The following is a 17,903-nucleotide window of genomic DNA, read 5'->3' on the forward strand; positions in this document are numbered from 1 at the left end:
TACTTTGGCATCTACCAGTGACAGGGCTCCTTCTCCCTGGCAACCCCCAGACTGGAGGCCCAAAGCCAAACAATGGAAACAATGGCTTCTGGTGCCCCTGTAGACACCAGATCCCCCCCCCCCCCCCTCCCCCATGCAGATACTGAGCCTATGTTTGTGGATGTGGTTCCATCCCCATTTGGTGACAGGCAGTGATCCTGCATTGTGAACAGTCCTCCTAGCCCTGTCACACCTAACCTAGTGACCAGTCGCATGGTAATTCATTGGAATTGTAATGGGTGCTACTGTTCTGTCGTCTTCTGCAGTTTACATTGCTTTACAAGTAACGAACTTCACTGATGACCATTCTCCAACAGTCAGTATCTGTTGTATGTTGTGTTGGAACTGTGCTGGTCCAAAGAGGGCATCTGGAAGGGTCTGTACTATGGTTCATAAAGATGTAGTCAGTGAATGATTCCTCTTTTTGCCTTGTTGGAGGCAGTGGTGAAGGGGGTGTAAATGACCTCAGCGATTACCATTTGCTGTGTTCATCTACCTCCAAGCAGGCCACTTACATTGAATTGACCACATTAATTCAACAATCCCCCCACCCTTTTTCTCCTGATTGGGACTTCAACACACACCACACCCGGTGGGGGAATACCATTTCTTCAGACAGCAACCTTCCAATTGGCCAGCTTCTTACAGACCATGATCTGTTGCTCCTAAGTTCAGGTTCCTCTATCCCCGTCAGTGGTGCCCATCACATCTTTTCAGCTATTGATGTCTTCCCTTAATCTTGTCACTTCACTACATTGGTCACTACGCGATGACCCTTGTTGCAGTGACCACTTTCCCGTAATCATGATGTTTCCATTCCATTGCTGGACCAACTGACTACCATGTTGTGCACTTCACAGAGTAAACTGGTCTTTGTATGCCTCTACTGTTACATTTGCCAACTCTGTTGGATTGTACTGATGAGGTTGTGCAAGACATCTCAGATGCGGTCATCCACACTGCTGTAACTGCTATTCTCATTTTTAATGTCTCCCTCCTCCTCCCGCCCCCCCCCCCCCCCCTCACACACCCACCCACCCACCACAATGGTTGGTTGGTGCCATGGAGATTTCATTAGCTATTGTGGATTCCCGATGAGCCCTGCTGTGATTCAAACAACATCCTCCGCCAATAAATCATAGTACTTGTAAGTGACTTCGTGCTAAGGCTTGCTGTCTAATCAAACACAATAAGAAGGAATGCTGGGAGTGCTGCGTCTCCTCCCAGGAGATGTATGCCCCCTTCATCTCAGGTGTGGGCCAAGCTCTGTGGTCTTATGGGCCACGAACGATCAACATTTGTTCTGGTTCTTGTCCCATAGGGTGGCCTTTGTGCCAGCTCATTGGCTTTTGTGGAACATCTTGTGACCCACTTTGTTACAGCAGTGGCATAGTTTTTCTATCTGGCCTCCTTTCTACTGCAAAAAGCCCTTACCTCATCCCATGACACAAGCCCCAGGATCCAACACCTGGATATTCCCCAAAAGCACTACCTCCTCAGGCTCTTCAGGCTCTTCAGTTACCATTGGCTCAAAGATGCCTTCCCTTTGTAGTGATGAGATAGCATAATTGTCCCAATCTTTAATGCAGGCAAGAACCAAATGTCTCTCAACAGTTATTGGCTGATTAGCCTGACCAATGTACTCTGTAAGCCCCTCGGAAGAATAGTTGCCTGCAGATTATGCTGGGTTCTCGAATATTGGGGCCTAGTGTCCTCCTATCAGTGTGGTTTCCAGGAGAGACTATCCACAACCAAGCATATGCTTAGGTTGGAAACAGCAATCCAACAAGCTTTTTCTAAATGCTGACACCTTCTCTCAGTCTTCTTTGATCTGCAAAGGTGTAAGATATTGTTTGGTGTCATCACATTTTATTCAACCTCCATGAATGGGGCTTTTGAGGCCTCGTACCAATTGTTATTCATTAGTTTTTATCCCACTGGTTGTTCCAAGGTGGAGTCAGCACTTCAATGTGTTCCTCATGGGTCCGGAGAACGGCATTCCAAAGGGCTCTGTATTGTGTTATTGTCTTCCTCATGCCATCAGTAGGCTAGTGACCTCTGTTGGGCTGCTGGTCACCCCTGCATTGCATGTCATTTATTTTTGCATTTGGTACAGCTCCCACTCGATAGCCTGTGCTGAATGCCAGCTCCAAAATGCCATCTGGCACGCCTCTCTTGAGCTCTTTCCCATGGTTTCAGGTTCCCCCCCTACAAAAATACAGGTCATTTCTGCCATTGTAACATGGTCCATCCTATTCTGGAACTCTTCTTAGGTACCCAACCCCTGAACATTGTAGTGCAGTTACTTTTCTTGGACCTCCTTTTTGATAAAAAGCTGACTTGGCTGCTCATATTCATCATGTGGAGACTAGATGCATGCATAAGCTCAACACTCTGCTTCCTTACCTGAATATCTTGAGGTGCAGATTGTGCTACACTTTATCTCCATTGACTGGGCCGTGGTTTTGTCCTGATTGAACTACAGTTGCCAAGTTTATAGCATGGCAGCTCCTCCAGCTTTGAAACTGTTAGACCCAGTCCATTTGGCAATTCCCTGATTATCTGATGTCACATTCTCTTCACATACAAGGAGTGTTATCTTCCCGATTACCTGCCCTCGAATGGGCTTACCAGTTGGAATGCAACTTGCTTCCTTCTGCCAAGTTCTCCATCTCCTCTCCCTGGACTGTGCTCCCTGTGTTTGTTTGTGTACTCCCCCTTGGATGGTGTCCAGACCATGGATTTGGACCGATCTCTTCCAAGGTCCTAAAGTCTTAGGTGCCCCTATGACCTTTCGGAGTCTGTTACATCCTGTTCTTCAAGAGTTCCAGTATGCTACCATGTTTTACGCCAATGGCTTTAAAACTGTGTGTCAGACAGGATATGTTCATACATCTCCTGCCAGTATGGAATGCCATTTGCTGCAGGGAATGTGAGGTGTGTGTATGGCAGAACTGTCAATTGTTAGCAGAGCCCTCCATTTTATTAATGGGCCTCCATTGATGGTGTTTTAATATGTTTTGTTTCAATGACAAGTCTCCAGGCTACTGACAGATCTATTCTTGTCACTGTTTGGTCTCCCACTATTCATGGCCTTGTTGACCTTCATTATGCTACCTGTTCAGTCTTCTTTCTCTGGGTCCCAAGTCATGTGGGTATCCTGGGGAATGAAATGGCCAACCATTTGGCTCCTTGTTCACTTTGCCACCCCCAGGTGCGGATTTTTGGGTGCACATGAGTGTGGTTGCATGTGTGATCTCTGCTCACTCAGAAATGGAACAACATCTAGTGGGCTACTTTTCCATCTAATAATTCTGCACTGTCAAGGAGACTATTGCAGCATGGTGCTCTTTCTTTCGCTTCTCCTGAAAGGAATCCACAGTCCTGTGTTGTCTCTGCATCAGTCACTCCAGGTTAACCCATAGTTTTCTTTTTTTGTGTCACAAGCCACCTTCATGTGGTTGTTGAGCCTTATAGACAGTAAAATAAAAAAAATAAACAGTAGCTCATATGTTGGTGGGATGCCCCCCCCTTTTTTTGGCCCTCCATTCTAAGTATAGATTTCGGACTCATTGCCTCCAATATTGGCACACAGTTCAAGTATGGTTGAATTGGTTCTCGGTTATCTCTGTGGAAGTGGTTTTTTCCTTCATCTCCTGCTTTATGTCCTCTCTGCCACACTCAGTCATTTATTCTGGGTGTCACAATTTGTTGAACAGTGGCCACTCCTGACTGTAATGGATCAAGGGTGCAACAGCTGTTGGTATCGCATGCAGAGCTCCAGGGACGCCCACCACTGTCTTCTCTATTTCCTTCATCTTACTTTTATTATTGACTGTACAACAGACATCCATTACATTTTTAGCATTCTCTTTTTTACTTTTATGAATCTCCCAACTAGATCAGAACATGTTCTTGGTGGATGTGTCTATTTCCAGATGCACCACTCATGAATCAAGGGACTAATGATCTTGTTGTTTGGTGCTTATGACCCCTCCCCCCATCCCACCCCCGCCAAAAAAAAAAACAAAATCGCCAATCAACCAACTGCTTTTTCACCACCTGTCATGGCCAGCCATCCCTACTGCAACTAGTCCTCTGGACCCCATCCCTGGCTGTTGCGGTGTTCTGTGCAGCCTCATCCCGTCATCACCAGCCTTCACGATCCCTTGCCCTGCCTTCATTGCCACTGCTGCCATTGTTGTGGCCACCACTGCAGCTGACCATGTAGCATTCTCTGCAGTCATTGCTGGCCCTTTCGACACCATTTTTGGTGTCACCTCCTCTGCAACCATGCTTTCGTGCAGCCAGCCATCCCTGCTGCCAATGCTGACGCTGTTGTGTGCTCTTCTGAGCCTGGATTGCACTTTGTTGGACACTTAACCACCAGTGCTACCTTTTCACTGCCTACAGTGACCAGTTGTTGTCCCCTACACAGATGCAGTGCACTTCTTTCATCAGGTCAAATTTTTGGTTCATTGACTGATTGTCCCGATGTTTTGTTCCAATCTTCTCTGGTGGCTGCTAAGTGCCGCCTCCTGTTGGTGCTGTGATTCTCTGAGACAGTTGCACTATCACCCGTAAGGGGGTAGGAATGTAATACTTGCTGGGCGGGGCTCCTGCACGTTCAGCTACCACGCTTGTGGAGATGCTTAGTAGGCCAGGTAAAGGCCGTGGATTAACTCTGGAGGTTGTTTATTGCCAAGCCTGCCAAAGAGTCAGGGGCTGTAAGCCAAACCAGTATATGGTGCATAGGTCACACTAAGCACTGCCACAATTGTAAGCACTTACAAGCAGTCACATGAAACTGCACCTGTATTCCTCCACTGATGGGTGCTTAGGCTGCTGCGTGGCTCATTGATGGCCATTTCAGCTCTAGGCTGACCAACGACTGCCATAACCAAGGCTTTGGACTGCAATGCCTGCCGCTGTTCGTGTCTGGCTGACAGAGCCGTCTTGTACCTTTGCCATGATCTTAGCCGTTGGGCACCCTTGTGCCCCTCTAGAAGGCCCCTTTCACTTTCACCTGGGTCGCAGCTATTAGACTGCTGCCAACCATTCTGGAAGGCTCTGCTCCATCGGACCACCTCTTCAGTCGCCCATGAGCTCATTGGGACTGTGTCGCTATTTATTCATGGCATCTCCCTGATCATCACTACTGCTGACTGTCATGGATTTCATCACAGTAGCCACTCGCTACGCATTGTCATACGAGAAAATTTGGTTCCACTAATCTGCGGACGACCTTCGTCATGTAAAACTGTACCTCAGACATTACTAAAAATAAAAAGATGCTGGAAATAATGCCATATGAGACATAGCGTTGCTCAGTAAGTAATCGAGAGATGCGTTACAGGGGTTATTAGAAGATACAAGAGGAAAAGGAAATAGACTGTGGAACAGGTAAGTGAGAAATGTAATTTAGACTGCAGTCAAAATCAAATGGAGATTGGCAGGTAATGTTGTCAGGTAATATGTGAGCCAAAGGGGTTCTTTGCTGGATTTCAAGGTATAAGAAAGACAGACGTTATTACATAATGGAATGTAGGTAGATGACATCAGAAAATGTGTTAGGAGCAAAATGCATATTGATAGTTAAAGAGGATGTCTTAAAATTTAAAGATGATGATGCACAATAGGCAATCAATTTTGTCCCCTGGCTATAACTATGTAATCGATTCTGGGATTCCCGAGTTTAACTTTAGTTGATAGTGGTTTCTGTACTGGGAACTTTGCAATCACTATAAACTCCATAATCTTAAATCATGTTTTAGTTAATTGTTGTGTTGCACTCCTTATACAGACACAAGAAATATGTTGGAGTAAAGGAAACCACACTCACCCAGTAGGAGAGGTAATAAGTTGGTCATCGACAGGCTAGTTTTTGGAGGAAATCCTTTACAGACTTGCACGTTCTCTCTCTCTCTCTCTCTCTCTCTCTCTCTCTCTCTCTCTCTCACACACACACACACACACACACACACACACACACACACACACACACACACACACATTGTGCTTATGCCAGCTGGACACACAGTCCTGATAATGGTACACAGTTGTGCATTTCTATGTGTATTTGTATTCTAGAGCACATCAAAGGATTTCTTCCAAAAGCTAGCAGAGTTTTCATTCTCTTTTGTGTGTGCCTCTCAATGATTCAACACTTCTGCTATTCAGTGAGTGGTCTCCTTTACCCTATTTACATTCTGCCATAACTTTCCCACACATTTGTACAGACACAGACGTATTAAAAAAAACTTCCTGTTGCAGCGTGACTGGAATATGGTAATGCTTCAGAGTGAAGATTTCATGAATGCAGCAGCAGCTGCAGCAACGAAGAGTGGTGCTCCAGAATTTTCGAAGCTATAAATTATATAAATTTGTAACTGTCTTCTTAATGTAAAGAATGTTTTACAATTACTTTTGTACATATTTTTGCATAAAACAATGTATTTTGAAATCATCGCTAATTTAATTTCCTCTTTTCGACAGATATACTTCCTTTTTGAAGTGTACCTTATTTCGCGTGCACTTTTTCAACATTATCCGTTAAGCTGCACACACTTGTTCCATCAATTTGGCAAATTCTGTTGAGTCTCGCACTCACCAAAGGTCACCTTCTCACACTTTCTGGATGTATGTGAAATTAAGTCTGTACAGAGATTTCTTGATAGCCCCAAATAGGTGGTAGCCACAAGGAGCCAATTCAGGAGAATATGGTTGGTGTGGCAGTACCTGGGAGCCTATCTCAGTGATGACAGCTGTAGTTATGTTAAATGTATTGGGACAAGGGTTGTCGTGTTGCAAGAGCACTCCTTTCACTCATTTTACTGTTTTTTTCTTTGAAACTGCACAGCATGACCTCTGAAGAGTCTCCATGTATGCTGTATTGTTAATGGTAGTCCCTAGTACCACCCAGTCAATGAATAGGATTCCACCCTTGTCTCAAAAGACTGTGGTCAAGTGTTTTTCCTCTGAAGTTGCTGTGGAGAACTCCCTCAGTGAGGGAGCTGCCTGTATGCTTTCACTGTACTGACTGGGCTTTTGTCTCCAGCTCATGGTAGTGAAGCCAATTCTCATTGACAGCCATGAGTTTGGACATGACACTTTCTGGATCCTGGCCTTGGTGTTCACTCCATACATCCTTTTGCAGTTGTGTTTGTGCTGTACTCAGAGATCTGGGAACCAACCTGGCAGATGCCATCCCAAGGTTGAGTGGTTAATATACTATGCAGTGCAGAGTGTTTCTGGTGATTCCTGTGTCCACCTCCAGTTCTGTGACTGTGATGCACCTATTCTCTTGAATAGGTGCCTTACCACACTTGAAATGTTGTCTGGTGTTACCATAGTCACTTTCCTCCCAGATCTGATTCCTTTCTCCGTTGACGTGTGGACACTTTTCCAGCCATCCACCTAGTTGCACATGGTTATTCATGACAGTGCATACTCTCCACACACTGCTACCAATTGCCTGTGAATATCTGCAATGTTTACATCTGCTTCCAAAGGAACTGTGTTTTCCAGTGCTTTCCTTGTTGTTATACTCCATTTTGTCCATTCACGTAATGACAGCAGTTGGGAAAATGAGCTGTACTGTGCAGGGATTACACTTGTAGTGATTTCCCTGCCACTTAGGATAGACCAAAGTACTATATACTTGGAACTGTCATGATGCATTACATGGTGCACCATGAATGATGGGAATAAGTAAAAGTGTAAATCAATAAGGAACACCGCTTGTACCTTACGCAAGTAATTAAAGAATTGGACACTGATTTATGTCATTAGACATCAAACAACAAAACTCTGAAGCTTTAACTCAACAAATAATATGGTAATGAAGTAGCTCAGACAGGATACAATTAAGATTTAACAACTCATTAAATGGAAGAGACTTTGAGCTGCAGATCATCATCTTTTAAGTCTGACCAACTGCACCTTTCAAAGATTTTGATATACTCATGTGTGATCATTACAGGAAACCACCCTCTAGCTGTAGGCAATTGATGCAGGTTCCCATCTTATGGTGTAATGACAAGCCAGATTTTCTTGTTGTGGTTTACTCCCCTGGTCTTTGGAGGTCATCTTCACCCCAAGGAAGTAGTCCTTACTTCACCCCAAAGAAGCAGCTTTCCCTCTTCCACCAGCTGTGCTGTACCAAATGCTTCCTCCAGCAATGATTTCCCAATGAGATCTTCATCATAACTCTGGCAAGGGACTCTTAAAAAGGTGCTACCAGTGGAGCACCTGGTCCAAGGCTTTTTTTAAAGAAGTGTCCCTCTATCACTTGCCCCTTCCTGTTGGCAATGTTGAGATGCAGATACACATGTAATAAAGGTGTTATAGGTGTATGCAACTAGAACCCCTTCACACATGCACCTACATGTACACAATTTGATAATACTGTATGTGGTACATGATGAAAGGGCCCCAGGATGCCGTAAAATTAAGATTTATTTATTTAAAAAAAAAAAAAAAAAAAACGCCAAGTGACCAGACAGTTCGGCAAAGACATTATTATGAAAGTGTGGTAAGGTGCAGACAAATAAAAGAAAAAACATTCAATTGTTGTAAAGTTTTTATCTTACACTCTTTCGTATGTAGGACGATGAAGATGTGCGATCTTAGATATGAAGCATTGCGAGCTCTGTGTATCATGTGTGTGCATGAATAATATTATACAGAACAACAGTATCAAGTTTTTTTATATTGAATAACAGTATCAAGTATTTTTTTATTTATTGAAGTGAAGAGAAGAACATATAAGGAGGATTTTCTTGATTATGACAAGTGCTGGTGTTCTTGGAGTCTGCTGCCTGCAGCTACAATTAAAATGTAAGTGAAGTCAGATGGCCAAAAGATGCAAATAAGCACAGAACATTTTAATAACACCTACAGCTAGAGGGTAGTTATACTCCACAAAAAAATATGTCTTCATATGCATAGTAAAGAATATTAAGTAATATTTATTAACCTATTTATTCTTCTTTTATTATAATTGGGGACCTGAGTGTCTTGACTTCAGAGCACTGGTTGTAAGTAGGGTTTGTTAAGTATTGTTATAGTAACAAATTTCTGTGACATTGTTATGAATCATAAAAATTAGTTGCCTGTATTTTCTGTTTACATGAATCACAATGGGGAGCAAGTACTACAAATTTGGCAAAACTGAGGAGAAAAATTTTGAAAGGAATAAGAATTGGACCCAGGTCACATAAAATTTCAATAGTAAGCCTTTTTGTTTGGCGCAGCAAAGTTGTTTGCATGGTTACGCTTGGTAGCGCCTCATTTGATTTAGATAGAAACCTTTTCCTCATTATTCCCTTCCTTGAATTTTATGTGCAAAAAAAGTACAAAAAATTTTCAGTGTGATACATATTGTCAGTAAAACATAAATAGTTGTGACACAATAGTTTGCATATCATAATAGCTGTAAAACATGCTTTGACATCACATAAATTGCATTTTTCAAGTGTAATGGTTAGCATATGAATTTTTTAACATTTTTGTGAGAATTTTATTTTTTGCATATTCATACAACATGGCCGAAAAATATATGCCTATTGTTTATAACAACAGCAAAAGCACAATCAGCCAAGATGGCGTAGAATTGCAAGATCAAACAATTGAAGTTCAGGCGCCATGCGTGCCTACTACAGAAAGTTTACGTAGATCAGAGATGAGTGTCGCAGGAGCAACAAATGATAGCGACACTCCACAGAACCACCACCTTGACTAGACAATGTTTACAATTGACGAGACAATATTACGCATCTCCCATTGTGACATACCGCTTATGAATGAAACATTGGAGAACGATTCCAATATGAATTTTGACAACGCGTTACAAACACCACTTGGTCACAACACAAACATTTAACTTGGTAAGTACAGCTGACAACAATCACAACAATCACAGTGGTACAACTGAAGCACTACTATGGCAGTTATTATCTAACGTAATCGTGAAATTTGATGATATGAAACACAATATGAACACCAATTTCAGTGATATGAAACAAGATGTGAATACCAAAATTGATAGTTTGACACACAATCTGAACACCATCACCCAAGATGTAATTACATTGAAACAAGAAGAAAAAAAAGTATTCAATGATTTGCAAGACATGGTCTCACAAAAATTTTTACACTGAAGTTGATGAAAAATTGATTGATATGAAAACATAGGTAAAGCATGAAGTGCTGTCTAATTTTAACAGTAACATTACGAAGTTAAGACAAGAGGCAGATTCCTTTAACAACTATAATGACCTAGTAACACAACAGATAAAGAAAATCACAGACGCAAACACAAACATTGAAGCCACACAAAACCAATTGTATTCGACAGTAAAAAAGGTAACCGCTGTTAACAAACTAAATAAAGACTATGAAGGTGTACCTCTAGCTGTAGAAGAGCTTACTTTAAGAGTAGCAACATTAGAAGTTGGCTCAGCATATGCTAAGAAGGAGAAAGAGAACATCAATGAAAATTTGAGTAATATCATTAGTCCAGCTGAAGTAGGTATGTTAGATAAGGGTAATACCATTGCAGAGAAGTTAGTAACAGATTGTAAGCTGTACACAGATGTAGAAGAAAAGGCTATTCAGAAAAAGGAAAATGAAATAGTGAACAAGGTAAACATCAATCTACAAGCCGCAAAAAATAGGATCCGCAATCTTTTAGAAGAAAATATTACTGAATCTCGAAATATGCATGTAAATAATACACAGGCTACAGTGAACAAACCACAAGCCGTTGGTATTTATCCACAAATTGTCAGTAGTCCCACAGCAGATACCGGTGACAGTTGTACAGTGCAAAATCTAAACATATCCACAACTCCAATAGCTGAACAATTACTAGTCGGAATTACAGGCAACTACAATAACTACCCAAATACGACCGAAAATGCCGTGTGTCTAACTATTTTTGCAGACGAAGGTTTGCTGAGACATAGACAGTTTCCTACATTCACTACTGAAGGTAAAAGGATGAATCCTGTAGTATTTATCAGTGTTTTTTGTCATTTATTTCCACACAACTGGACGGAAGCACAGAAAATCAGATTTGTTGTGGGATATACGCAAGGTGATGTACTTTTATGAGCAACTGAAGAGGCCGAACATTGCAGCACTTATATCGAATTTGAACGAGCTTTCCTCGACAAACACTAGTCTGAGGCAGTGCAAGAACAACTCAGATGTGAGGTTTTCAACCCTGCACCATTCAATGGCAAATACGGTAGTCTACATGGATACTTTGAAAAATACCTGAACAAGTCGTGCTACTGAACGAACCCAATATCACAGGTAGATGTGTTAAAAATTTTGATAAGTCATTAACCATTGCACATTAGAGAAAAATTAGTCACAATGCCAGATCACGACACAGAATACTTTCTGTCAGTGCTTGATTCTATCGACTTAATCTATGAGGAAAGACCTGCACCCAATGGAGCAACAGAAAATCAGGCACAACAACAACATAGGTATGTAAATCAGTCAGTAAATCGTGATCCAAACACACAGAAAGGATGGTAAACACAACAGCAAAATTACATACCCAGAGATAATGAGTACAGTAATGGGAACAGAAAAACAAAAGATTTAAAGGAAATTTCCAAAACAACTTGGGTAATTTCAATGCACAAGCGAATTACAATTCACCATCACAAGGCACTATGCCGAACATGAACAGGAACAGTCAGCCGCAGCAGTGGCCGAAGCGTGGCAACAATGCAATGCCGTACGCTGTACCGCAGCCGACCTTTGGACAGCAAAATAACTGCACAGAGCTAATTACACAAACTGATGAAGTACCCACACAGTGCAACTAACTGAAATTTCTCCAGGTAACAAAATAAGTCACGCTACGACATTGGGAAACACCAACTGGTTGTAGTTAAGCCTGAGGCTAGTGACCTCTCAGGGAGTGGGGGCAAGGCAGAACCAAATACACGTTTTGTAAGGTTTGACAAACAAGGTGATACCAAGGATGATTTGTATCAGAATGAGTTAGATATAGTGGATAAAGTCAAGGAAGAACAAATACAAGCATTCATTAAGGTGAAAATATTTAACATTTACACACAGTTAATTTTAGATATAGGTTCAACTACTAACCTAATGACAAATGCATTTTTTTGTGAACTGAAGAAGAGGGGCAACTTCCAACATTTCCTTTCCATAATTGAAAGGTGCAAACTGCTACAGGCAGTAAGACTAAATTGGTTAAATATCAGGCACTTATTCCATTACAAACTGAACATAACAGTGAAGTTCACATAATCGATAAACTTATAGTTAATTGTCTTATTGCCATGGGAATGTTTAAAATATACAAAACACAGACTGACATAGGTAATACTAAATGTCACTTTTTGGTAAATGAACAGATCTTTTCTATTGATTTAGTCAGAATACCTGATGAAAGTAGCAAAACCAAACCAGAGTCAAGTGTAGTGGTACAGTATTTCTTTCCAGTTGTATATTTCACAAACAGATTTGATACTGAACAAGAAGCAAATACTGGTGTTAGTTACAAAAAGGTAGAGCAGAAACTAATCACAGGTACTAAATGAGATGCAACGACAAGAACTTTCTGACTTGTTATTTAAGTATGTCAAGGTTTTCAGTAAGGAGCCAGGAGTAATCAAAGACAATAAATATAAATTTGAAGTCTATCCACATGAAACATTTTGTGTAATGTCATATCCTATTCCTTGGGCAAAACAAGAGGCAGTAAGGGAACAGATCAACTGTATGATTAAATGGGGAATTATACAACCTTCATTTTCACACTATGGTAGTCCAATATTACCAGTAAGCAAACCAGATGGTTCTGTAAGATTAGTTCTCGATGCTAGAGGTATCAGTAAGATTATAGTAACAGTTTGCATAAGACCAGACAACTTGGATGAACAGCTTCTATAAAGTTTTACAATACACAAAATATTTCAGTATACTCCATCTCAAGATGTCCTCTTGGCAAATAAAGCTCCATGAAGAAAGCTGAAAATATACAGCATTTGTTTTTGGTGGCAGAAGTTAACAAATTCCGTGTTCTACATTTTGAACTGAACATTGCAGGAGTGTTTATACCTGCATTGGACAAGGTTTTCCGACCAGAATTGCTTAGCAAAGTCACTGTCTATATAGACAACAAGCTAATAGCCACACCCACTTGGTTAGATCATATCAGGCTCATTGAACAGGTGCTTCAACGATTTGCAGATTATGGAGTAACAGCCAATTTTAAAAAGTCTAGTTTCGATAAGTATCAAGTCAACTTTTTTGGACATGGTGTGTCAGAACAAGGTATATTACCTGATCTGAAAAAACTTGATGCCATATGCAATTGTCCAGCTCCATGGAATAAAAAAACAACTAAAAGCCTCTTTAGGACTAGTTTCATTTTTTCGTAAGTTCGTACCACAACTGATGAACAGTGATGCATTGCTCAACTTGTTACAAAAAGATAAGCTTTGGTTATGGGATGATAAGTGTCAAGAGGACTTTATTAACATTAAGCAGACATTAGTCAATGCAAACATTCTTAGCTGCCCTGACATGTCCAAGGATCTTTGTCTATGCGCAGATGCCTCATATAAAGGGCTGGGGGCGTGTTTGATCTTTATGCGAGAGGAAGAAGGTAGGGAAGTACCCAGAGTCATCAGTTTTGCTACTCCCATGTTATAAGAAGTAGAAAGATCTTACTCTTTGTCAGAACTGGAAAGTTTAGCTTTAATATTTTTTGTGGGGCAAAAATACCAAAGTTTATTGTGACCATCAGTCACTGTCATTTCTTTTAACACGTGAACTGTTACATGTCAATTAGCTGTGTGGTGTCTATATCTACAAGAATTAAATTTTGAGATCATTTATATTAAAGGAAGTCAGAATGTTATTGCAGATGCCTTTTCCAGGTTACCACAAGGTTTAGAGAAATTTTGTGAATTAACAGAGCAGGATGCAGAAATCGGAACGTTATTAATGTAAGGTACAGCACAACAGTCTGATTACCATAAGTTTTGTAAGCAAATGGAAATTATACCACAGCAAGTTTGCAGATGGAGTAAAGTCATGCAAAACCTTAAGCAAGATGAAAGTGGAAAGGTAATTAAATTGTGTCAGGAGTGAAAGGTCATTTTCTTTCGTAGGAAACATGAAAAAATCTGATCAGATTTTTTTTTTTTTTTTTTTTTTTGTGTATATATATATATATATATATATATATATATATATATATATATATATATATATATATATATATATATATATATATATATGCTTGTGTCTGTGTATGTGTGGATGGATATGTGTGTGTGTGCGAGTGTATACCCGTCCTTTTTTCCCCCTAAGGTAAGTCTTTCCGCTCCCGGGATTGGAATGACTCCTTACCCTCTCCCTTACAACCCACATCCTTCCGTCTTTCCCTCTCCTTCCCTCTTTCCTGATGAGGCAACAGTTTGTTGCAAAAGCTTGAATTTTGTGTGTATGTTTGTGTTTGTTTGTGTGTCTATCGACCTGCCAGCGCTTTCGTTTGGTAAGTCACATCATCTTTGTTTTTAAACAAAGATGATGTGACTTACCAAACGAAAGCGCTAATATATATATAGACACACACACACACACACACACACACACACACACACACACACACACACACACACACACACACACACACACAGGGCTATTACAAATGATTGAAGCAATTTCATAAATTCACTGTAGCTCCATTCATTGACATACGATCACGACACACTACAGATACGTAGAAAAATTCATAAAGTTTTGTTCGGCTGAAGACACACTTCAGGTTTCTGCCGCCAGAGCGCTCGAGAGCGCAGTGAGACAAAATGGCGACAGGAACCGAGAAAGCGTATGTCGTGCTTGAAATGCACTCACATCAGTCAGTCATAACAGTGCAACGACACTTCAGGACGAAGTTCAACAAAGATCCACCAACTGCTAACTCCATTCGGCGATGGTATGCGCAGTTTAAAGCTTCTGGATGCCTCTGTAAGGGGAAATCAACAGGTCGGCCTGCAGCGAGCGAATAAACGGTTGAACGCATGCGGGCAAGTTTCACACGTAGCCCACGGAAGTCGACTAATAAAGCAAGCAGGGAGCTAAACGTACCACAGCCGACGGTTTGGAAAATCTTACAGAAAAGGCTAAAGCAGAAGCCTAACCGTTTACAATTGCTACAAGCCCTGACACCCGATGACAAAGTCAAACGCTTTGAATTTTCGGCGCGGTTGCAACAGCTCATGGAAGAGGATGCATTCAGTGCGAAACTTATTTTCAGTGCTGAAGTAACATTTTTTCTTAATGGTGAAGTGAACAGACACAATGTGCGAATCTGGGTGGTAGAGAATCCTCACACATTCGTGCAGCAAATTCGCAATTCACCAAAAGTTGAAGTGTTTTGTGCAATCTCACGGTTTAAAGTTTACAGCCCCTTTTTCTTCTGCAAAAAAAAAGGTTACAGGACACGTGTATCTGGACATGCTGGAAAATTGGCTCATGCCACAACTGGAGACCGACTGCGCCGACTTCATCTTTCAACAGGATGGTACTCCACCGCACTTCCATCATGATGTTCGGCATTTCTTAAACAGGAGATTGGAAAACCAATGGATCGGTCGTGATGGAGATCATGATCAGAAATTCATGTCATGGCCTCCACGCTCTCCCGACTTAACCCCATGTGATTTCTTTCTGTGGGGTTATGTGAAAGATTCAGTGTTTAAACCTCCTCTACCAAGAAACGTGCCAGAACTGCGAGCTCACATCAACGATGCTTTCGAACTCATTGATGGGGACATGCTTCACCGAGTGTGGGAGGAACTTGATTATCGGCTTGATGTCTGCCGAATCACTAAAGGGGCACATATCGAACATTTGTGAATGCCTAAAAAAACTTTCTGAGTTTTTGTATGTGTGTGCAAAGCATTGTGAAAATATCTCAAATAATAAAGTTATTGTAGAGCTGTGAAATCGCTTCAATCATTTGTAATAACCCTGAATATATATATTTTTTTTCCTGAAGATAACATCGACAAATTTATAAGACACACCCATGAAGTATGGGGACATTTAAGTATGGGGACGTTTTGGAATATGCAAATGTACTGAAAAAATTACAACACTTTGTTATTTTCCCAATTTGAGAAGGCGAGTCCCACAGATATTAATAAAATGTGCAATATGTCAAAAATCAAAACAGTCCAATATATCAAAATATACTGAACTACACACAATACTCACAAAAGAACCTCTAAATATAGTATCCCTGGACATAACTGGTCCATATCTAAGAAGTAAAGGAGTAGTAAAGACACATAGTAGCACTATATGATAATTTCTCAAAACGTATCAAAATGTATGGCATTAAAAATGCAACAGCTACAAATATCAGGAAAAAAAATTGAGGGAGACCATTTGAGTAGAGTAGATAAACCAAAGCTATACTATTAACTGACAATGCTTCAAATTTTGTTGGGCAGAAGTGGAAACAATTTATGACCTCACAGGGCATAAAGCACATATTAGTAAGCCTGTTTCACCCAGAAGCAAACCCAGTAGAATGAGTAGAGAGATGAAAGGGCTTGGCGAGGATAGAGTAGCATGGAAAGCTGCAACAAACCAGTCTTCAGACTGATGACCACAACAGCAGATTCTATTCAACAGCAGACCCTATTCAAAATCCATTCACAAAACCCGAACATTTTTCGAGGGACAACTGGTTTAAGTCATTGCACTACAGGTATTTTATAGAGCTGTAACTTCAGTAACATTTGTGGCTATTTGAACAGAGCCCAAGGAAATTCTCATTTGCTGAGAAAGATGTTTAACTGATTTTCTAGGAGAAATTTTCAGAGTATGCTCAATGTTATCCACTTCCTTTTGTGAGTACAATACACGGTTGTCTATATTTCCTGTCAAGAATACTTTCTGTTTTGTGAAATTCATCAATTAATGAATTGTACTCTGATTAAGAACTTGGACGTCAGGTAATTCATGTTGAAATAATCTTCTTACTGCATATGCTGATTCTGTACGCATGTATGAATCATACATGTATACTCTTTGGTGAATAGAATAGTTTAGAATAACAACAATACTATGAAAGGATAGGTTGCTACTCACCATATAACAGAGATGTTAAGTCACAGACAGAAACAACAAACTGCTAAATGTGAGCTTTCAGCCAAAAGGCCTTCTAAAGTAGACAAAACACACACACTTACACATTCATTCATGGAAGCACAAATCACACATGAGCACTGTCTCTGTCCAACGAGGTCAGACTGTGAGCTACTCTGCGTGATGGGACAAGCGATCTGGGTGGTGGGAGTGAGGAGGTGGCTGGGGTGGGGAGGAGGGAGGGATAGCGGGGGGCCTGTAAAGTGATGCTTGTTGGAGCATACATGGATGTGGTGGGGACAGGGAAGAGCAACTAGGTGCCTGTCTGCGGCTCATCATCTCCACTTTACGGTGAGTAGCATTTCGTAATATTGTCATAGGTGTATTTTGAAATTTCACTTTTAGCACGTTCACTCAATACACTGTACTGCATCGCCTAACAAAATGTACTGCCTGCACAAACCAAAGCCTCACAATTAAGGGAAATATACCCCCTGCCATTTTGGTTGGTGGCTGACTGGGCAATAAAATCGTTGCCAGGTACTTGCATTGAGGATTGATAACCCTATACTTTGCAAATCTTCACTTTGCAGTTAAAAATTTCTTGTTCATGCCTGGACAGCGTATGACATGGATTTTGTTCTTCAAAAATAGGATCATAGTTTGCACAGAAAATATTCGGGATTTCTGTGAATGAAACCTTC

The 17,903-nt window shown here is 40.9% G+C and overlaps 1 protein-coding gene across 7 annotated transcripts in view; it reads left to right on the forward strand.

Annotated features, from left to right (window-relative positions):
- LOC126457347 (delta(3,5)-Delta(2,4)-dienoyl-CoA isomerase, mitochondrial) overlaps positions 1 to 6,503 on the forward strand; it is a 93,610-nt gene extending 87,107 nt beyond the window's left edge. For all 7 annotated transcript variants that reach the window (XM_050093573.1, XM_050093575.1, XM_050093571.1 and 4 more), the window contains exon 8: positions 6,313 to 6,503. In XM_050093573.1, the coding sequence (XP_049949530.1) occupies positions 6,313 to 6,411 (99 nt within the window). In that variant the 3' untranslated portion in view covers positions 6,412 to 6,503. The remainder of the gene's footprint in view (positions 1 to 6,312) is intronic.
- Positions 6,504 to 17,903: the final 11,400 nt, after the last annotated feature.

This window comes from Schistocerca serialis, chromosome 2 (genome assembly GCF_023864345.2).
Source record: "Schistocerca serialis cubense isolate TAMUIC-IGC-003099 chromosome 2, iqSchSeri2.2, whole genome shotgun sequence".
Taxonomy (NCBI): Eukaryota; Metazoa; Arthropoda; class Insecta; order Orthoptera; family Acrididae; genus Schistocerca; species Schistocerca serialis.